Genomic DNA, 22,859 nt, shown 5'->3' on the forward strand with positions numbered 1-22,859 from the left:
AGTTGATATTCTTGGTTTCTTTCGGTAAAGTCACGTAGAAGGGAAACAATAAAATAATAAAAATATAAAACAATATTGTGTTATATTTTTATTATTGTTTTATATTTTTATTATTGCTTTATATTTTTATTGTTTCCCTTCTGTTTTATATTTTTTATCATTGTTTTCCTTCTACGTGGTGGTGACTTTACCGAAAGAACCAAGAATATGAATCCCTGCAGCCACGAAAACTTTAAAAGTTTAAATCAAAATTTAGCCGTAAAGTTGGTTTGATGTACACCGGCGCAGGGGGGGGGGGCCTTGTTGCTTTTACGACAGTGTCGTGAAGCGTTTCCAGTTGGGGGTCACGTGGTCGGCGGTGGGTTGAGGGAGGGAGGGTGACGTGACATTGGTGCTGAATTGATTCAATTTCCCTGCGGTTATCAATATCTATCAGTTCGGATTGATATAGATTTAAAGTCTTCGGAGCAATAATCTCTAGGCATCGATTACCTGAGATGAATCTCTTCTTGTGCGGCGCATATGTGATTTAATGTTGAGGTAAACCCAGTCCATGGATCGGCCAAAATCTTCAAATCGATAACTGTGGTCGATGAACTATTTAAAATTTCCCAGAAGCGACCCATGGCCATCACAAGTTGGGTCGATCAACGAAGTGGCATATCCATAGCTGCCAACTCCTTATCAGAGCCCTACCTGATTACAGACAAATCCAGACCTTATTGGTCACCCCGTTCCCCTTATAAATCTCAACGTTCATCCTACAAAGTCTCATCACAAGGGAGAAACACAGACAACAGGGGTTTTTTGGCGTCTTCTGGTCCAACACCAATGAAGACTAGGCTCTAAGAAAAGCCGTCTCGGGTGTGGACCAATCAAATTCAAGGACAGTGCATATTATTATCAGAGTTGTCTTTTTTGTTTGCATTTTGACTGCTTGTGTTGTGGCTATTGCAAACATGATGCCTTGAATAAAGGTGTCAGTTTTTGTGCCAGTTAAAAGGGTAAAACTTATTCCTATAACAAAACAGGTGTTAAGATATTCTTGCTTCTTTCGGTAAAGTCACGTAGAATGGAAATAATAAAAATATAAAACAATAAAATTCTCACGACGTTTCGACTGCAACACAAGCAATCATCATCAGGTGTGAAAACCACAGCAATGATGATGATTGCTTGTGTTGCAGTCGAAACGTCGTAAGAATTTTATTGTTTTATATTTTTATTATTTTATTGTTTCCCTTCTACGTGGTGACTTTACCGAAAGAACCAAGAATATGAATCCCTGCAGTCACGAAAGCTTTAAATCAGGTGTTAAGATGTTAAAACACCAAACTGAATTATGTCTACATTAACTACAATGCTTATGGTTAGAATGCAAACAAAAACAGTACTCTGATAATATATGCATTGTCCTTGAAATTGAATGGTCCACACCAGAGACAGCTTCCTTTTAGCTGTAGGGAGGAAGCCCATGCAGAAGAGGGGACGTGGCATCATACAAACTCCAGTGTCAGGAATCGAACCCAGACGCCTTTCTCACTGCGAGCCGCCCCGATGGAGCCAGCCTGACCGATAAAATGCGTCGGAGCATCGAGTATTCAAAAGTACCACATGTCTCAGCTGTATTCAAACTCTTTTAATGACTTTGTTATAAAAGTGACTTATTTGTCTGTGTGCCCATAGGAAACGCACCGCTAATGGAAACACACAAACACACGCGTGGGTACCAAACAAAGACGGGACGGACACCGCATGAGTACTGGCAGACATATGGCAGACATGTAGCTCACACACGGACCGCACGTGTATCATGCACATGCCGCTCACGCGCGCCACACGCACTCACACCACACACTTTCACGTAACGCACCACACCAAACACACACAATACCGCTCACACCCACCGCACACACTATCAGACTCCACAAAGACAAAGTGTAGCCTTTAACAGACTGTTGGAGCAGGTGCTGTTAGCGAGCACCGATGAAGGCCGGAAGCGTACACGAGGGGGTGGGTGGCCAGCACCACGCCCGACCGCCTTTTTCTCCCCAGTGGCGATGTTTACACACCGCACCAGGTACTCATTTGAGTTTGAGTCGACCAAGGGGAGGCCCAAGACCGGTTCAGATAATCGCCACTGGCTCGCTAACCGCTACGCTACCGCTCCCCCACAACCTGACACCACACACACCACCACACACTTTCACTAAAAACCCCACCCCACTCACTCACTGCGCACACTATCAGACACCACACACACACTCACCACACACACACGCGTACACTCAACATACACACACACACTGACCACGTGAGCCCCTTCGACATTGTGCCCACCACGTGCTTGTGCCCCGGGCAGGGTGGCGCCGCCGTGCGCTGTGCCGTGAGACTCGATCGTGCGACGGGGCTAGCGTGCAGGTGCCTTGCTGTGCTTTACGTCGTGTGCCGTGCGCCCGTGCCCCCCAATGCCCCCTCTGTACCCCTTTAACCCCGAACCCCCCCCCCACCCCGGGCTCCTACGTGACATCACCCCAGTCAGTACTTCCAGCTCCCGACCGGGGCCCTCGGAGTGCGGTCCGTGGCGCCAGCCGCCTTCCAGTACTCGAGGACGTCCAGCAGGTCGCCCAGTTCGTTGTGGCGGACCAGGTGCACCTTGTGCTGCAGGGCACGGCCCGCGGGGATCGCGGGGCCCCGAGGCGCCGCGGCACCACCGCGGCCGCCGCCGCCGCCGCCGCCGGAGAGACGGCGCCAAAGCCCCCGCGCGTGCCACGCCAGCGAGCGGCGAGCCGCCGGCGCCGTCCTCCCGCCGCCAGAGCCGCCAGAGCCGCCGCCGCCACGGGCCGCGGGGCTGCCCTCATCCAGCAGTAGAGCCTCGCACACGGGCAGCGGCGGCGGTCGGTCCTGCCCGTGCGAGCAGGTGGCGCGGGGCGGCTGGGCGGCGCCGGCGGCTCCCGCGGGGCCCAGGAGGGGGGCGCGGGTGGGGGAATCGTCGTCTTGCCGGGGCCCCGTCGCTGCCGCCGCGGCCGGCCCCCCCGCCGCGCCTCTGCCTCCGGCGCCGGCGGCGCCGAAGGGCGAGTCGGCACGCAGAGCGTCGATGCAGCTGTTGATGATGGAGTTGACGCGGTCGACCTCGCGCGCGATGGTGGAGATCTCCGGCGCGCCCACGCCCTGCACCACCTCCAGGTACGAGGCCGAGCCGCCCCCCTCGCCCGGCACCGCCTTGGGCCGCTCGCGCCCGGCGCCGACGGAAGAGGAGAAGCCGTCGCCAGGCGCCGGCTCCTCGAGCCCCGTGCATCGCACTTCCCCGTCCCCGGGTCCGGGACTTCTCGTCGCGGGGTCCCGGAGCCCAGGGTCTCGTATCCCGGGGTCGCGTGGCACGGGGTCCCACTGCGTGGAGACCCCGCGGAGGTCGCGGCTCTCCGCGCGGCGCCGCTTCCTGCGCCCGCGGACCATCGAGCGGCAGCAGCAGAAGCAGGAGGCGGCGGCGAGGAGTGCGGCGAGGGCGCAGGCGGCCGCGACCAGCGCCAGCGGGGGGGCGCCGGCGGCGCCGGGGCTGGCGCCGTCGTCCCCGGCGCCCGCGGTGGTGAAGGAGACGCAGGTGTGGTTGGTGCGGCGCGCGCCGTGCGTCACCGACACCACGCAGTAGGTGTAGCGGCGCGCGGGCGCCAGCCGCTCGTCTGTCACGTCCTCGCGCTGGTACCGCAGGGCGCACACGTCCCACCCGGGCGATGCTGCGCCCGCTGCGTAGCGCACCAGCATGTACATGCGGCCGAACGGCTGCGGCAGCGCCACGCGCAGCGTCGCGCTGCCGCGGCCGTGGCGCATTAACCGGAGCGTCGGCCCCTCCTCGGCGCGCTCGCCCGCCGACGCTGCCCCCGCCGGGGTCCCCACTGGCGCTCCCACCGAGGTTTTGCCCGGGGGGTTCCCCGCCGGGCCCCCGCCGCCGCCGGCGTCCGCCGGTCCCCAGCCCGAGCCGAACGAGGCGGCTTCGCCCTCTTGGCGCCGTCGTGAGTCGCCGCTGCCGTTTGCGCCGGCGCCTCCTCCGGCGCCGGCGCCTCCGCCGCCGCCGGCGCTTCCGCCGGCGCCGCCGACCCCTTCCCCCCGCTCCCCCGGCACGCAGCTCTCCGCGAGCCGCGCCGCCACCCCGCCGCCCCGCCGAAAGATCGGGCGGCCCCTCGCCTCGTGCGGCGTGGCGCACTGTATGCGCTCCCACGCCGAGCCGGGCTCCTCCGTGGGGTAGCGCGCGGCCAGCCAGCCGACGAGCGGCAGCAGCGCGCACGAGCAGTGGAACGGGTTTCCCTGCAGGTCGAGCGCGCGGAGGCCCCGGGGCCCGTCGATCGCCGACGGCTCCAGCGCCGACAGCCGGTTGGCGGCGAGGTCGAGCGACAGGAGCGCTCCGGTGCCGCGCAGCGCGTGCGGCGCCACGCTCTTGATGGCGTTCGCCTGCGCGGGGGGCGTGGTGGGCGGGGGAGGAGGAGAGAGAGAGAGAGCCGGCGGTTCCGTTGGGAGTTTAGCGCGGCCGTTCCGTTCCGTACGTGCCGGGGCGATCTGCACGAGCGCCGTCCGACTCACCCGTCACAGACGGGCGGATGCGCAGACGGACCGAGAGAATGCCGGGGGTGGCCGCCAAGGTCACTGGACGTGAGAACAGGTCAGAGGTGCAGCCCTAAAATTACCGGTTCGTTTGAATGCTGCCAGTTTCAGCAGAGTGTGTGGACTAATCTCCATCTGTTCCATCTCACTTCTCCGTGGGTGGGGGTCGAAGAGAAGCTATACCCTGGCTCTGCCAGAAGGCGGCACCGCAAGTGAACTAGTCTCCATCTTATATTCTTAGTTTTTTCGGTAAAGTCACGTTGAAGAGAAACAACAAAATAACAAAATATATATAAAACAATAAAAAATTCTCACGACGTTTCGACCATAACTCAAACGGTCATCATCAGGTGATGATAAATGAAGATTTTGATGCTGAGAGAGTGCTACGACTCGATGGCGTGGCTCAGACTCGAAATCTTTAGACTGCAGGAAGAAGAATCCGATGAGCTATGAAGCTCTTTACTCACAGATGTCCAGTAGGGGCACGGGGTTGGAACGTTACAGTGACAAACACAATACACAAACACGATAGGAGTGCAACTTTTTTTTTATCTTACCAGGTAAAGCTCATTGAGCTATTAACTTATTTTTCAGAAGCGACCTGGCTGTCACAAATGATAGCCCAACGAAGTGGCTTTTCATCACGTGATAGATAAGCACAGTTGGCTACGTACAGTGTGAAATAAGTTCTACATACATACAGACATACGTGGAAATGTATAGCGGCAGCCAAATAACTATCGACGCACTTTGATTCTAAAATGTGGAGGGAAAACACCGGACCTGGAGAAAAATCCACGCGACCACGGAGAGAGAGAGAGAGGCACGCAAACTCAAAATATACAGCAGCAGGCGTCAGGATAGGGATCGAACCCACGACTTCCTGTATAACAGGCGAGGTAGTTAACATCTCACCATGGAGAGAGAGACACGCAAACTCAAAATATACAGCAGCAGGCGTCAGGATCGGGATCGAACCCACGACTTCCTGTATACCAGGCGAGGTAGTTAACATCTCCCCACGGAGAGACACGCAAACTCAAAATATATAGCAGCAGGCGTCAGGGTCAGGATCGAACCCACGACCTCCTGTATACCAGGCGAGGTAGTTAACATCTCACCATGGAGAGAGAGACACGCAAACTCAAAATATGCAGCAGCAGGCGTCAGGATCGGGATCGAACCCACGACTTCCTGTATACCAGGCGAGGTAGTTAACATCTCACCACGGAGAGACACGCAAACTCCAAATATATACGGCAGCTGTCAGGGTCGGGATCGAACCCACGACCTCCTGCATACCAGGCGAGGTAGTTAACATCTCACCACGGAGAGAGAGACGCGCAAACCCCAAATATACAGCAGCAGGCATCGTCAGGGTCGGGATCGAACCCACGATCGACGGACGCGGCGATGAGGTCGCGCCCGCGCGTGCGCCACTGCTGACCTGCAGGTACAGCTCGCGCAGGCGGGGCAGCCCGGAGAAGGTGAGCGCCGTGACGAGCGCCAGCCGGTTGTTGCCCAGGCGCAGCACCAGCAGCTGCGACTGAGCCGAGAAGGCCGAGTCCTCGATGCGCCCGATGTGGTTGCGCGACAGGTCCAGGTAGCGCAGCTCGGCGTAACGCGCCAGCGACTCGCGGCCCACCTGGCGGAATCGGTTCGTTATTTTATTATTACGACCAAGTGTAAGGCCCCACTGAGCTACGTAGCTCCTTTCATGAAGGGGGCAAGGCCATCACAAATGATAGCCCAACGAAGTGGCACATTGCGTGGGAATGTATAGCAGCCGAATAACTCTAAAGCAGGGGTCGGCAAACCAAAATGACGATTAGACATTTTTGTCTGAATTCGGTAGGAAACGCAATATTTAAAGAGCCGCAATGCACGTGATGAATACCGGCTCGTCGATAAAGAGGTCACCTCGTCGTCATCTCCACCTCACGGTCACCTCGTCACCACCTAGTCGCCACCTCACGGTCACCTCGTCGTCATCTCCACCTCACAGTCACTTCGTCGCCACCTCACGGTCACCTCGTCATCTCCACCTCACGGATCACCTCGTCACCACCTCGTCGCCACCTCACGGTCACCTCGTCATCTCCACCTCACGGATCACCTCGTCACCACCTCGTCGCCACCTCACGGTCACCTCGTCACCACCTCGTCGCCACCTCGCGGTCACCTCGTCGTCATCTCCACCTCACGGATCACCTCGTCACCACCTCGTCGCCACCTCACGGTCACCTCGTCGTCATCCCTCGGCGATCTTGACGAGGTCAAGACGAGGTCAAGACGAGGTCAAGACGAGGTCACCTCGTTTACAAAGTCACCTCGTCGTCCCCACCTCTCTCGCGTTCGCCCCACCTCGGCGATCTTGTTGCGGTTGAGGCGCAGGTCGGACACGGTGCGGTTGAGGTCCCGCGGCACGGAGTCGAAGGGCGGGATGTTCTGGCTGCAGATCGCCTGCGCCAGCAGGCCACGCTCATCCTCCACGGTCCAGCAGTCGCCCGCCACTCGCCCCGGGAGCATCGCCACGATCACCGCCACGATCACCGCCACCGGCAGCAGTAGCGATGGTCGTGAGGTGCGCATTGCTGTCCTGCTGCTCAATGCCGGGCAATGCAATGCACGTGCGCGCGCGCGCGCGGCCTCAATGTGCACCTGGCCTGGCGCAAGCGGCGCCGCGGTGACTTCACCGTCGCTTAGTGGCTAAAGGCGGGTATTGGTGTAGTGTTGAACTTCTTTCGCGCCGTACGTAGCCAACCGTGCCAATTAGAGTGTAGCGCAGTGTATAGTCGAGTGTATAGTGTAGTGTGTAGTAGTGTACTTCAGTTGAGTGTGTAGTGTGCAGTAGTTTGTATTATTCTATGTTGAACTTCTTTCGCGCCGTACGTAGCCAACCGTGCTAATCGGAGTGTAGTGGAGTGCATAGAAGTGTCGTGTGTAGTGTATAGTCTAGTGTTTGGAAGTGCAGTAGTGTATAGTAGTTTACTATATAGTGGTATGTTGAACTTCTTTCGCACAGTACGTAGCCGACCGTGTTAATCAGAGTGTATCGTAGTGTAGAGTAGTACGTATATACGCTGAACTTCTTTCGCACCGTACGTAGCCAACCGTGCCTATCGGAGGTGCGTGCGTGTTTGTGTGATGCGCCGACAGCACTTGCCCCTGGCAGTGTGTTAAGGCTATTCGGGGGATCTTTGCCTCGATGTTCGTGAGTCCGGTAAGCGGTGGTGCAGTGGTCAGCGCCTCGCTGCACCACGAACCCCGGCGGCGAACCTGAGTTGCATTCCCGTTCCCCTAGGTCAACTCAGCCTTATATATATGAAAAGAGAGTACCTAGTGCGGTGTGTAAAAACATCAGCACTGGAGAGACAAAGGCGGCCCGGCGTGGTGCTGCTGGCCACCCAGCCACTCGTGTGCCTTGCCGGCCTTCATAGGTGCTGCTACTCGCTAACGGCACTTGGCCCAGAAGTCTATGAAAGGCTATACGGGGGGTCTTTGTCTTTGTGATGCGTGTTGTAGTGACGTGCTAGTGCTGTGTGTTACAATGCTGGTGTTCTGTGTGTGTCACAATGCTAGTGTTGTGTGTGTCACAGTGCTAGTGCTGTGTGTTACAATGCTAGTGTTCTCTGTGTGTCACAGTGCTAGTGTTGTGTGTGTCACAGTGCTAGTGCTGTGTGTTACAGTGCTAGTGCTGTGTGTTACAATGCTGGTGTTCTCTGTGTGTTACAATGCTAGTGCTGTGTTACAATGTTAGTGTTCTCTGTGTGTCACAGTGATAGTGCTGTGTGTTACAGTGCTAGTGTTGTGTGTTACAATGTTGGTGTTCTGTGTGTGTTACAATGCTAGTGCTGTGTTACAATGCTAGTGTTCTGTGTGTGTCACAGTGCTAGTGCTGTGTGTTACAATCCTAGTGTTCTGTGTGTTACAATGTTAGTGTTCTGTGTGTTACAGTGCTAGTGTTCTGTGTGTTACAATGCTAGTGCTGTGTGTTACAGTGCTAGTGCTGTGTTACAGTGCTAGTGCTGTGTGTTACAGTGCTAGTGCTGTGTTACAGTGCTAGTGCTGTGTGTTACAGTGCTAGTACTGTGTGTTACAGTGCTAGTGCTGTGTGTTACAATGTTAGTGTTCTGTGTGTTACAATGTTAGTGTTCTGTGTTACAGTGCTAGTGCTGTGTTACAGTGCTAGTGCTGTGTGTTACAGTGCTAGTGCTGTGTGTTACAGTGCTAGTGCTGTGTGTTACAGTGCTAGTGTTCTCTGTGTGTTACAGTGCTAGTGCTGTGTGTTACAGTGCTAGTGCTGTGTGTTACAATGCTGGTGCTGTGTGTTACAGTGCTAGTGCTGTGTGTTACAGTGCTAGTGTTCTCTGTGTGTTACAGTGCTAGTGCTGTGTGTTACAATGCTGGTGCTGTGTGTTACAGTGCTAGTGTTCTGTGTGTTACAATGCTGGTGTTCTCTGTGTGTTACAATGCTAGTGCTGTGTGTTACAATCCTAGTGTTCTCTGTGTGTCACAGTGCTAGTGCTGTGTTACAATGTTAGTGTTCTCTGTGTGTCACAGTGCTAGTGCTGTGTGTTACAATGCTAGTGCTGTCTGTGTCACAGCCCTTGTGATTTCCGTGTTGCGGTCTCCAGCCGCTGTGCTTATAATCCCTAATTCCTGCTGCACACGTACACACACACACGTGTACATGTCACACACACATACACATCAATCAATATTTATAGGGGCGTTAAGCAATACGCATTTAACACACGTGTGGAATACATAAGACACGGAGGGCGTTCAGTTGAACATATCAGTGGAGCGAGGCTCTCGATGCAAAACGTAATCCATCAAAAAGCACGAGCTTACATCACAATTAACATGGGTCACCGTACCAGCAGTCACGTGTACGCGCAGATGCCCGGGTTATAATCTTCAACAACAGACTGCCGGAGCAAGTGTCACGAGCGACAAACCAAGTACACAGACTGAAGATGCCCTCTGTAACCTTTTTTAACAGAATGTTGGGGGCAAGCGCCTTTAGCGAGCAGCAGCAGCTATTAAAGGCCGGTCACGGCTCACGAGGGGGTGGGTGGCCAGCACCACGCCCGGCCGCCTTTGTCTCCCCAGTGGCGATGATTACACACCGTACCAGCTACTCATTTGAGGCTGAGTCGACCTAGGGAATACCCCATAACCAGGTTCTGATAATCGTCACCGGTGTTGACCGTGAGCGTGAATCGAACTCGGGTAGCCGGGTTCATAGCGCAGCGCGCTAAACGCTGACACTACACGTACATACAAAGACAAAGATCCCCCATATAGGCTTCACAGGCTGTTGGGGCAAGTGCTGTTAGCGAGCACCGATGAAGGCAGGCACGGCACAGGAGGGGGTGGGTGGCCAGCACCACGCCCGGTCGCCTTTGCATCCCTAGTCACGATATTTACACACCGCACGAGGTACTCATTTGAGGCCGAGTCGACCTAGGAGAGGCCCAGGACCGCTTTACACTGCATGTACACTCGATAACATGTACACACAGGTTTACCAACATACACACAGGTTTACCAACATACACACACGTTTACCAACACGTGGACACACGCACACACACGTACACGCACACACACGTACACGCACACACGTGCACACACACGTGCACACACGCGCGCACGTACACGCGCGCACGTACACACGCACACACGCGCGCACACGCGCGCACACACGCGACACGCAAACAAACGCGACACGCTGGTCACGTACGGAAGGTGGCTGGAGGAGATGGAGGAGAGCGAGAGATGTGCGGATGAGAGGTGCGGATGAGAGATGGATGGGGATGAGAGAGGGGAAGGTTGGGGGGGGGGGCGATACAGGGGGAGGGGGGCTTGTAAAAAGAAGAGGGGGGCTTGTAAAAATAGGAGGGAGGAGACGACAGGCAGAGATTGAGCAGGAGCGTGAGAGCGGGAGGAATGCTTGAGCGTGCATTCAGAATGCACGAGAAGAATGGGAAAAGGGACTAGGAGGGAAAGAGTGAATGGAGTAGGGAGAGGTTAGAGGTGGGGGGGGGGTTAGAGGAGAAGGGAGGGATGAGAATGGAGGAGGAGGAGGGGTGAGGTGGGGAGATAGAGGGAGATGAGCAGCAGCAGCAGTAATCTCCGGGAATCCCATCACTGTCCGTCCATCAAGACAAACCACGCGGGGACTGAGACCCCCCCCCCCCACAGCCCCCTCCCCTACTTACCCCACAGGGGAGATGGGGAAACAGAGAGGGGAAACAGAGCGGGAGAGACGGCGGGATGGGGAGAGGAGGGGGGGGGAAGACAAAGGTGGACGTGCAGGGAGACAGGAGGAGAGAGAGGTGGGGGGCGGGAGGTAACAAGGAGGTGATGGAGAGAGAGGAGGGGCAGGCGGGGAGAGGGATTTGCGGGATGAGGATGGAGGGAGAGACAGAAGGAGAGGGGGAAGGGAAGTGTGAGATGGAGAGAGAGAGAGAGACAAGGAGAGAGGCTGACGGCGGTGGGGGTGGGAGAGAGACGTGAGTGTGACGCGAGGGAGAATAAGGTCTGGGCGGAGCGTGAGAGGGATGGAGATGAGGGAGAGACAAGGGAAGAGTGAGAGAGAGAGAGCGGGGAGACCTGCTCGTGAAGAGACAGCAGCAGCAGCAGGAGGAGAGAGGAGGAGGAGAGGGGGGGGTGGTGCTCCGCTTCAACTGCTTGTGGGGGGGCCCACGAGGCTCAGGCTCCCCGTCTGCGAGTCGCGCGGAGCCGTCCCCGAACCTCGTCCATCATCATCGTCGTCATCATCATCGTCGTCGTCTCCAGCTGCTTGCCGTCCTCATCCTCATCCCGGGATAACGAGCCGTGACGTCACCGCTCTGCACGTCGCGCTCACGTGACGAGGCGGCGCGACACATCGCACCTCCACACATCGCAACGCATTACATCATCATCACCATCACATTACATCATCACCATCACACTACATCGTCACCATTATCACCATCACATTATATCACCATCATCACATTACATCATCACTATCATCACCATCACATTACATCATCACCATCACACTACATCATCACCATCGTCACCATCACATTACATCATCACTATCATCACCATCACATTACATCATCACCATCACACTACATCATCACCATCATCACCATCACACTACATCATCACCAACATCACCATCACACTACATCATCACCATCACACTACATCATCACCATCACACTACATCATCACCATCACATAACATCATCATCACACTACATCATCACCATCACATTACATCATCACTATCATCACCATCACATTACATCATCACCATCACACTACATCATCACATTACATCATCACCATCACACTACATCATCACCATCACACACACTACATCATCACCATCACACTACATTATCATCACACCAGATTATCGCCATCATCACTTCACATTACCACCATCATTACACCACATCACGTTACAACACTAAATCACATCACATAGATTACATTACATATCACATTACAACACTAACTTACATCACATGCATATCACATTACACATAACACTAAATCACATCACATACATTACATCACATTACACATCACAACACTAAATCGCATTTTATAAATCACATTACATACATTACGTCAGATGACAAATCAAATATCTAAATCACATTTTATAAATCACGTCACATACATGATATCACATTACACATCACAACACTAAATCACATGTTATAAATCACATCATATACATTACACATCACATAAAAAAACGCGTCATTACACCACATTACACATCACATTACACATCACATTACAGTACAAATAGCACGTGTCATTACACCACATTGCACATCATCACACGCGTCACATTACACGTGACACCATGTCGCATGGGGTCATATCGTCCAGCACACTGCCTTCTACATCACAATAAAACATCACGTGGCACGTCGTACGACGTAAACTATTTACCACAATTTTTTAAAACATTTTTTTTTAACCAGATAAGGCCGCACTGATGCTAGCTATATCGATCTATTTCAGAAGCGACCTGGCCAAACATGATCGCCCAACGAAGTGGCTTATCACGTGGACATTTATAACAGCCAAAGGCATCTCTGAATGGGTGACGTTCGTTCGAAACGTGGAGGGGGTAACCCCAGGACCCGGAGAAAAATCCACGTGACCACGGGGAGAGAGAAAGAGAGACGCAAACTCCAAATATACAACAGGGGTCAGGGTCAAAGGGCCCGTCCATAAATGACGTCACGCGATTTTTGACGATTTTTGACCCCCCCCCCACCCCTCGTCACACGGCGTCACAAAAAGTCAGACCCCCCCACCCCCCTTCAGATATGACGTCACAAAGCTCTCCCCCCAAAAAAAATAAAACACGCTTCAAAATCGCTTTAAACGATTGTCATTGTAGCGCGTATTTAATGTGGCGCTGCACTCTGATGTTGTAGGAGAAAACATTTATTAAAAAAGTCTATTTAATTAAGTAGAACGTGTCGTCTATATTTATTTAAAGTTGCGCATTTTGATGTGACGTCACATTTCTCAAACCACCCCCCCCAGGTGCGTGACGTCATTTATGGACGGCCCCAAACCCACGATCTCCTGTGTACCCCGCAAGGTAGTTAACATTGCACCACAGCAGTATATGGGCACCCACCGAGGCACCAGTGACCGTTAAAGTCCTCACACTTAAATTTAATTTAATATACAGCATAGAGTAATTGTTTCTTAAAGTGGCACGTGTTCCACGTTATAACAGGGTGCGTGATCCACGTTATAACAGGGTGCGTGTTCCACGTTATAACAGGACGCGTGTTCCACGTTATAACAGGACGCGCGTTCCACGTTATAACAGGGTGCGTGTTCCACGTTATAACAGGACGCGCGTTCCACGTTATAACAGGGTGCGTGTTCCACGTTATAACAGGACGCGTGTTCCACGTTATAACAGGGTGCACATTCCACGTTATAACAGGACGCGTGTTCCACGTTATAACAGGGTGCACATTCCACGTTATAACAGGACGCGCGTTCCACGTTATAACAGGGTGCACATTCCACGTTATAACAGGACGCGTGTTCCACGTTATAACAGGGTGCACATTCCACGTTATAACAGGACGCGCGTTCCACGTTATAACAGGACGCGTGTTCCACGTTATAACAGGGTGCACGTTCCACGTTATAACAGGGTGCGTGTTCCACGTTATAACAGGACGCGCGTTCCACGTTATAACAGGACGCGTGTTCCACGTTATAACAGGGTGCACATTCCACGTTATAACAGGGTGCGCGTCCCACGTTATAACAGGACGCGCGTTCCACGTTATAACAGGGTGCGTGTTCCACGTTATAACAGGGTACACGTTCCGCGTTATAACAGGACGCGTGTTCCACGTTATAACAGGACGCGTGTTCCACGTTATAACAGGGTACACGTTCCACGTTATAACAGGGTGCACGTTCCACGTTATAACAGGGTGCGTGTTCCACGTTATAACAGGGCGCGTGTTCCACGTTATAACAGGGTACACGTTCCACGTTATAACAGGGTGCACGTTCCAAGTTATAACAGGACGCGCGTTATTTCGTTGCGCGTTGTAACGGCGCGCTGCGCGAAAATTGCTCCCGAATGCAAGAGCCGCGTTATGTGCGAAAACGCGTTGTAGTGCGAACGCCGCCACGGCGCGCGTTAAGCGAGGACTTGCCCTGCGGGGCACTCCCATCACCACTGACTGGCAGAGGCAGCGAGCACATTGCTCCGCTCCCTGCCGCCGCTGCTGCACGGTGCCTGGGGCCACAGCGGAGTCATCGCTTACACCCGGGCAGCAGCAGCATCACGTGCACTACGATGCAGTGGCGGGGGACATGGAATGGCTTGCTATAGTGGCGCTCGTTCGGACCCCTAGACTCGCACAGAGACCCATAGACTCGCACAGAGACTCATAGACTCGCACAGAGACCCATAAACTCGCACAGAGACCCATAGACTCGCACAGAGACCCATAGACTCGCACAGAGACTCATAGACTCGCACAGAGACTCATAGACTCGCACAGAGACCCATAGACTCGCACAGAGACCCATAGACTCGCACAGAGACCCATAAACTCGCACAAAGACTCATAGACTCGCACATAGACTCATAGACTCGCACAGAGACCCATAGACTGGCACAGAGACTCATAGACTCGCATAGAGACCCATAGACTCACACAGAGCCCAATAGACTCACACAGAGACTCATAGACTCGAACAGAGTCCCATAGACTCGCACAGAGACCCATAGACTCACACAGAGACACATAGACTCACACAGAGTACCCATAGACTCACACAGAGACCCATAGACTCACACAGAGACCAATAGACTCACACAGAGACCCATAGACTCGCACATAGACCCATAGACTCGCACAGAGACCCATAGACTCGCACAGAGACCCATAGACTCGCACAGAGACCCATAGACTCGCACAGAGACCCATAGACTAGCACAGAGACTCATAGACTCGCACAGAGACTCATAGACTAGCACAGAGACCCATAGACTCACATAGAGACCCATAGATTCACATAGAGACCCATAGACTCACATAAAGACCCATAGACTCACATAGAGACCCATAGGCTAGCACAGAGACTCATAGACTCGCACAGAGACCCAGAGACTCACACAGAGACCCATAGACTCGCACAGAGACACATAGACTAGCACAGAGACTCATAGACTCGCACATAGACCCATAGACTCGCACAGAGACCCATAGACTCACACAGAGACCCATAGACTCACACAGAGACTCAGACTCGCACAGAGACCCATAGACTCGCACAGAGACACATAGACTAGCACAGAGACTCAAAGACTCGCACATAGACCCATAGACTCGCACAGAGACGCATAGACTAGCACAGAGACCCATAGACTCACATAGAGACCCATAGATTCACATAGAGACCCATAGACTCACATAGAGACCCATAGGCTAGCACAGAGACTCATAGACTGGCACAGGGACCCATAGACTCGCACAGAGACCCATAGCCTAGCACAGAGACCCATAGACTCACATAGAGACCCATAGATTCACATAGAGACCCATAGACTCACATAGAGATCCATAGACTCGCAGAGACCCACAGACTAGCACAGAGACTCATAGACTCGCACAGGGACCCATAGACTCGCACAGAGACCCATAGACTCGCACAGAGACTCATAGACTCACATAGAGACCCATAGACTCACACAGAGACCCATAGACTCACACAGAGACCCATAGACTCGCACAGAGACCCATAGACTCGCACAGAGACTCATAGACTCGTACAGAGACCCATAGACTCACACAGAGACCCATAGACTCGCACAGAGACTCATAGACACACATAGAGACCCATAGACTCACACAGAGACCCATAGACTCACACATAGACATATAGACTCACACAGAGATCCACAGACTCACACAGAGACCCATACACTCACACAGAGACACATAGACTCATACAGACACATAGACTCACACAGAAACCCATAGACTCACACAGAGACCCATAGACTCGCACAGAGACCATAGACTCAAACAGAGACACATAGACTGGCACAGGTGTACAGTTCAGGTGGTGTATACAGTTCAGGTGTTATACACACAGGTGTACAGTTCAGGTGTTATACACACAGGTGTACAGTTCAGGTGGTGTACACACTGGTGTATACAGTTCAGGTGTTATACACACAGGTGTACAGTTCAGGTGTTATACACACTGGTGTATACAGTTCAGGTGGTGTACACACAGGTGTACAGTACAGGTGGTGTACACACAGGTGTATACAGTTCAGGTGTTATACACACAGGTGTACAGTTCAGGTGATGCACACACAGGTGTACAGTTCAGGTGTTCTACACACAGGTGTACAGTACAGGCGGTGTACACACAGGTGTACAGTTCAGGTATTATACACACAGGTGTACAGTTCAGGTGGTGTACACATAGGTGTACAGTTCAGGTAGTGTACACAGGTGTACAGTACAGGTGTTGTACACACAGGTGTACAGTACAGGTATTATACACACAGGTGTACAGTACAGGTGTTGTACACACGGGTGTACAGTTCAGGTGTTCTACACACAGGTGTACAGTACAGGTGGTGTATACACATGTGTACAGTACAGGTGATGTACACACAGGTGTACAGTACAGGTGATGTACACACAGGTGTACAGTACAGGTGGTGTACACACAGGTGTACAGTTCAGGTGGTGTACACACAGGTGTACAGTTCAGGTGGTGTACACACAGGTGTACAGTACAGGTGGTGTACACACAGGTGTACAGTTCAGGTGGTATACACACAGGTGCGAAGTTCAGGTATTATACACACAGGTGTACAGTACAGGTGTTGTACACACGGGTGTACAGTTCAGGTGTTCTACACACAGGTGTACAGTACAGGTGGTGTACACACATGTGTACAGTACAGGTGATGTACACACAAGTGTACAGTACATGTGGTGTCCACGCAGGTGTACAGTACATGTGGTGTACACACAGGTGTAAAGTACAGGTGGTGTACACACAGGTGTACAGTACAGGTGGTGTACACACAGGTGTACAGTTCACGTGGTGTACACACAGTTGTACAGTACAGGTGGCGTACACACGAGTACAGTACAGGTGGTGTACACACAGGTGTACAGTACAGGTGGTGTACACACAGGTGTACAGTTCAGGTGTTGTACACACAGGTGTACAGTTCACGTGGTGTACACAGTTGTGCAGTACATGCGGTGTACACACAAGTGTACAGTACAGGTGGTGTACAGTACAGGTGGTGTACACACAGGTGTACAGTAGAGGTGGTGTACACACAGGTGTACAGTACAGGTGTTGTACACACGGGTGTACAGTTCAGGTGTTCTACACACAGGTGTACAGTACAGGTGGTGTATAGACATGTGTACAGTACAGGTGATGTACACACAGGTCTACAGTACAGGTGGTGTACACACAGGTGTACAGTACAGGTGGTGTACACACAGGTGTACAGTTCAGGTGGTATACACATAGGTGCGAAGTTCAGGTATTATACACACAGGTGTACAGTACAGGTGTTGTACACATGGGTATACAGTTCAGGTGTTCTACATACAGGTGTACAGTACAGGTGGTGTACACACATGTGTACAGTACAGGTGATGTACACACAGGTGTACAGTACAGGTGGTGTACACACAGGTGTACAGTTCAGGTGGTGTACACACAGGTGTACAGTACAGGTGGTGTACACACAGGTGTACAGTTCAGGTGGTATGCACACAGGTGCGAAGTTCAGGTATTATACACACAGGTGTACAGTACAGGTGTTGTACACACGGGTGTACAGGTCAGGTGTTCTACACACAGGTGTACAGTACAGGTGGTGTACACACATGTGTACAGTACAGGTGATGTACACACAAGTGTACAGTACAGGTGGTATCCACACAGGTGTACAGTACATGTGGTGTACACAGGTGTACAGTACAGGTGTTGTACACACAGGTGTACAGTACAGGTGGTGTACACACAGGTGTACAGTACAGGTGGTATACACACCGATGTGAAGTGCAGTAGGCTCACCACGTGCTTGCCGAGCGTCAACGTCGACTTCACTCGGTCGCAACTTCTTTCACTTCCTTGTGCCGAAGGAAGAAAGTGGTGGTGGTTGTTGTGGGGTATGCGGGTGATCGCTGGTTGCGAAACAAAATCTACAAACATCCTCTCCTGCTCGCTCACTCACTAGCATCTCATAGCCTGGCTGTGTCAGCAGCAAGCAACAGCAAGCAGCAACAACAGCAGCAGCAGAAGCTTCGACAGCATCGTGTCAGGGGTGGACATCGGCTGACCTTGTCCCGTAAGTGACAGCTGCCACTGATGTTGTCAATGTCACGTTGATGTTTCTATCTCATGCGTGCACTCTATAGAAAATTATTTAGTACCCGTACGTAGCCAGCCGTGATAGTAGTGGTGTGTAGTAGTGTGTTGTGTATAGTAGTGGTGTGTAGTAGTGTAGTGTGTATAGTAGTGGTGTGTAGTAGTGTAGTGTGTATAGTAGTGGTGTGTAGTAGTGTAGTGTGTACAGTAGTGTAGGTGTTGTGAACAGTAGTGTAGTGTGTAGTAGTGTAGTGTGTATAGTAGTGTCGTATATAGTAATGTAGTGTGTATAGTAGTGGTATATAGTAGTGTAGTGTGTATAGTAGTGTCGTATGTAGTAATGTAGTGTGTATAGTAGTGTGTTGTGTATAGTAGTGGTATGTAGTAGTGTAGTGTATATAGTAGTGTGTTGTGTATAGTAGTGGTGTGTATAGTATAGTGTGTAGTAGTGTGTTGTGTATAGTAGTGGTGTGTAGTAGTGTGTTGTGTATAGTAGTGGTATATAGTAGTGTAGTGTGTATAGTAGTGGTGTGTAGTAGTGTAGTGTGTATAGTAGTGGTATATAGTAGTGTAGTGTGTATAGTAGTGGTATATAGTAGTGTAGTGTGTATAGTAGTGTAGTGTGTATAGTAGTGGTATGTAGTAGTGTAGTGTGTATAGTAGTGGTATATAGTAGTGTAGTGTGTATAGTAGTGGTGTGTAGTAGTGTAGTGTGTATAGTAGTGGTATATAGTAGTGTAGTGTGTATAGTAGTGGTATATAGTAGTGTAGTGTGTATAGTAGTGTAGTGTGTATAGTAGTGTCGTATGTAGTAATGTAGTGTGTATAGTAGTGGTATATAGTAGTGTGTTGTGTATAGTAGTGGTATGTAGTAGTGTAGTGTGTATAGTAGTGGTATATAGTAGTGTGTTGTGTATAGTAGTGGTATGTAGTAGTGTAGTGTATATAGTAGTGTGTTGTGTATAGTAGTGGTGTGTATAGTATAGTGTGTAGTAGTGTGTTGTGTATAGTAGTGGTGTGTAGTAGTGTGTTGTGTATAGTAGTGGTATATAGTAGTGTAGTGTGTATAGTAGTGGTGTGTAGTAGTGTAGTGTGTATAGTAGTGGTATATAGTAGTGTAGTGTGTATAGTAGTGGTATATAGTAGTGTGTTGTGTATAGTAGTGGTATATAGTAGTGTGTTGTGTATAGTAGTGGTATATAGTAGTGTGTTGTGTATAGTAGTGGTATATAGTAGTGTAGTGTGTATAGTAGTGGTATATAGTAGTGTGTTGTGTATAGTAGTGGTGTGTATAGTATAGTGTGTAGTAGTGTGTTGTGTATAGTAGTGTGGTGTGTATAGTAGTGTGTTGTGTATAGTAGTGTGGTGTGTAGCAGTGTGTTGTGTATAGTAGTGGTGTGTAGTAGTATAGTGTATAGTAGTGTGTTGTGTATAGTAGTGTGGTGTGTAGTAGTGTGTTGTGTATAGTAGTGTGGTGTGTAGTAGTGTGTTGTGTATAGTAGTGTGGTGTGTAGTAGTGTGTTGTGTATAGTAGTGTGGTGTGTAGTAGTGTGTTGTGTATAGTAGTGTCGTATATAGTAATGTAGTGTGTATAGTAGTGGTATATAGTAGTGTAGTGTGTATAGTAGTGTCGTATGTAGTAATGTAGTGTGTATAGTAGTGGTATATAGTAGTGTGTTGTGTATAGTAGTGGTATGTAGTAGTGTAGTGTGTATAGTAGTGGTATATAGTAGTGTGTTGTGTATAGTAGTGGTATATAGTAGTGTGTTGTGTATAGTAGTGGTATATAGTAGTGTGTTGTGTATAGTAGTGGTATATAGTAGTGTAGTGTGTATAGTAGTGGTATATAGTAGTGTGTTGTGTATAGTAGTGGTGTGTATAGTATAGTGTGTAGTAGTGTGTTGTGTATAGTAGTGTGGTGTGTATAGTAGTGTGTTGTGTATAGTAGTGTGGTGTGTAGCAGTGTGTTGTGTATAGTAGTGGTGTGTAGTAGTATAGTGTATAGTAGTGTGTTGTGTATAGTAGTGTGGTGTGTAGTAGTGTGTTGTGTATAGTAGTGTGGTGTGTAGTAGTGTGTTGTGTATAGTAGTGTGGTGTGTAGTAGTGTGTTGTGTATAGTAGTGTGGTGTGTAGTAGTGTGTTGTGTATAGTAGTGTCGTATATAGTAATGTAGTGTGTATAGTAGTGGTATATAGTAGTGTAGTGTGTATAGTAGTGTCGTATGTAGTAATGTAGTGTGTATAGTAGTGGTATATAGTAGTGTGTTGTGTATAGTAGTGGTATGTAGTAGTGTAGTGTGTATAGTAGTGGTATATAGTAGTGTGTTGTGTATAGTAGTGGTATGTAGTAGTGTAGTGTATATAGTAGTGTGTTGTGTATAGTAGTGGTGTGTATAGTATAGTGTGTAGTAGTGTGTTGTGTATAGTAGTGGTGTGTAGTAGTGTGTTGTGTATAGTAGTGGTATATAGTAGTGTAGTGTGTATAGTAGTGGTATATAGTAGTGTAGTGTGTATAGTAGTGTAGTGTGTATAGTAGTGGTATGTAGTAGTGTAGTGTGTATAGTAGTGGTATATAGTAGTGTAGTGTGTATAGTAGTGGTGTGTAGTAGTGTAGTGTGTATAGTAGTGGTATATAGTAGTGTAGTGTGTATAGTAGTGGTATGTAGTAGTGTAGTGTATATAGTAGTGTGTTGTGTATAGTAGTGGTATATAGTAGTGTAGTGTGTATAGTAGTGTAGTGTGTATAGTAGTGTCGTATGTAGTAATGTAGTGTGTATAGTAGTGGTATATAGTAGTGTGTTGTGTATAGTAGTGGTATGTAGTAGTGTAGTGTATATAGTAGTGTGTTGTGTATAGTAGTGGTGTGTATAGTATAGTGTGTAGTAGTGTGTTGTGTATAGTAGTGGTGTGTAGTAGTGTGTTGTGTATAGTAGTGGTATATAGTAGTGTAGTGTGTATAGTAGTGTGTAGTAGTGTAGTGTGTATAGTAGTGGTATATAGTAGTGTAGTGTGTATAGTAGTGGTATATAGTAGTGTAGTGTGTATAGTAGTGTAGTGTGTATAGTAGTGGTATGTAGTAGTGTAGTGTATATAGTAGTGGTATATAGTAGTGTGTTGTGTATAGTAGTGGTATATAGTAGTGTGTTGTGTATAGTAGTGGTATATAGTAGTGTGTTGTGTATAGTAGTGGTATATAGTAGTGTAGTGTGTATAGTAGTGGTATATAGTAGTGTGTTGTGTATAGTAGTGGTATGTAGTAGTGTAGTGTATATAGTAGTGTGTTGTGTATAGTAGTGGTGTGTATAGTATAGTGTGTAGTAGTGTGTAGTGTATAGTAGTGGTGTGTAGTAGTGTGTTGTGTATAGTAGTGGTATATAGTAGTGTAGTGTGTATAGTAGTGTAGTGTGTATAGTAGTGGTGTGTAGTAGTGTAGTGTGTATAGTAGTGTAGTGTGTATAGTAGTGGTATATAGTAGTGTAGTGTGTATAGTAGTGTAGTGTGTATAGTAGTGGTATGTAGTAGTGTAGTGTATATAGTAGTGGTATATAGTAGTGTGTTGTGTATAGTAGTGGTATATAGTAGTGTGTTGTGTATAGTAGTGGTATATAGTAGTGTGGTGTGTATAGTAGTGGTATATAGTAGTGTAGTGTGTATAGTAGTGGTATATAGTAGTGTTGTGTATAGTAGTATAGTGTGTAGTAGTGTGTTGTATATAGTAGTGGTATATAGTAGTGTGTTGTGTATAGTAGTGGTGTGTATAGTATAGTGTGTAGTAGTGTGTTGTGTATAGTAGTGTGGTGTGTATACTAGTGTGGTGTGTAGCAGTGTGTTGTGTATAGTAGTGGTGTGTAGTAGTATAGTGTATAGTAGTGTGTTGTGTATAGTAGTGTGGTGTGTATAGTAGTGTGGTGTGTAGTAGTGTGTTGTGTATAGTAGTGTGGTGTGTAGTAGTGTGTTGTGTATAGTAGTGTGTTGTGTATAGTAGTGTGGTGTGTAGTAGTGTGTTGTGTATAGTAGTGGTGTGTAGTAGTATAGTGTATAGTAGTGTGTTGTGTATAGTAGTGTGGTGTGTAGTATGTATGTTGAACCTCTATCGCACCGTACGTAGTCAAACTAAGCTAATCGGGGGTGTGGGGGGAAGGAAAATCTATGGGGTGGAATGCAGTAAAATGTTTTAACCGCTTTGTGATGCTGTTCGAAGGGCCATAAATAATATTCTGTTAATTGACAATACAAGTCCCAGCAACATTGTGTTGCACGTGAGCTGGTTTATCAGGCCGAACGTTTCAAACAAAGAAGTAAGGCTCAAAAGAA

At 49.8% G+C, this 22,859-nt stretch overlaps 2 protein-coding genes across 10 annotated transcripts in view; one reads left to right on the top strand and one right to left on the bottom strand.

The window, feature by feature from the left end:
• Positions 1–2,489: 2,489 nt before the first annotated feature.
• On the bottom strand, positions 2,490–11,479 carry LOC116955082 (protein phosphatase 1 regulatory subunit 29-like). Of its 6 annotated transcripts, none has more exons than XM_076052839.1 (4): positions 11,365–11,479; positions 6,964–9,264; positions 6,047–6,244; positions 2,490–4,446 (listed from the first exon to the last, which is right to left on the bottom strand). In XM_076052839.1, the coding sequence occupies exons 2-4, from the start codon at positions 7,189–7,191 to the stop codon at positions 2,539–2,541; spliced, it is 2,334 nt and encodes a 777-aa protein (XP_075908954.1). In that variant the 5' UTR covers positions 7,192–9,264; positions 11,365–11,479; the 3' UTR covers positions 2,490–2,538. The 6 variants fall into 6 exon arrangements, with proteins under 6 accessions (XP_075908954.1, XP_075908951.1, XP_075908952.1 ...); XM_076052836.1 differs by lacking the exon at positions 11,365–11,479 and adding an exon at positions 11,224–11,363; XM_076052837.1 differs by lacking the exon at positions 11,365–11,479 and adding an exon at positions 11,224–11,353 and having other exon boundaries at positions 6,964–9,261.
• Positions 11,372–22,859, top strand: part of LOC116955107 (caspase-14-like) — a 29,734-nt gene continuing 18,246 nt past the window's right edge. For 2 of the 4 annotated variants that reach the window (XM_076052844.1, XM_032976085.2), the window contains exon 1: positions 18,393–18,526. The gene's annotated coding sequence lies outside the window, so the exon portion shown is untranslated. Of the gene's footprint in view, positions 11,465–13,185; positions 13,244–18,392; positions 18,527–22,859 lie in introns of those variants that run through there. The other 2 variants (XM_076052843.1, XM_076052842.1) reach the window with 2 other exon arrangements.

Source organism: Petromyzon marinus, chromosome 58 (genome assembly GCF_048934315.1).
Source record: "Petromyzon marinus isolate PM22_M1 ecotype Great Lakes invasive population chromosome 58, UKy_Petmar_22M1.pri1.0, whole genome shotgun sequence".
Lineage (NCBI taxonomy): Eukaryota > Metazoa > Chordata > Hyperoartia > Petromyzontiformes > Petromyzontidae > Petromyzon > Petromyzon marinus.

Excerpts from the sequence above, each read along its gene's own strand:
- LOC116955082 (XM_076052839.1), bottom strand. The coding sequence starts at position 7,191 with ATGCGCACCTCACGACCATCGCTACTGCTGCCGGTGGCGGTGATCGTG. Across the intron at positions 6,245-6,963 it reads ACCGCAACAAGATCGCCGAG|GTGGGCCGCGAGTCGCTGGC; the intron begins GTGGGGCGAACG and ends CGATTCCGCCAG. Across the intron at positions 4,447-6,046 it reads TGCGCGAGCTGTACCTGCAG|GCGAACGCCATCAAGAGCGT; the intron begins GTCAGCAGTGGC and ends CCCCCCGCGCAG.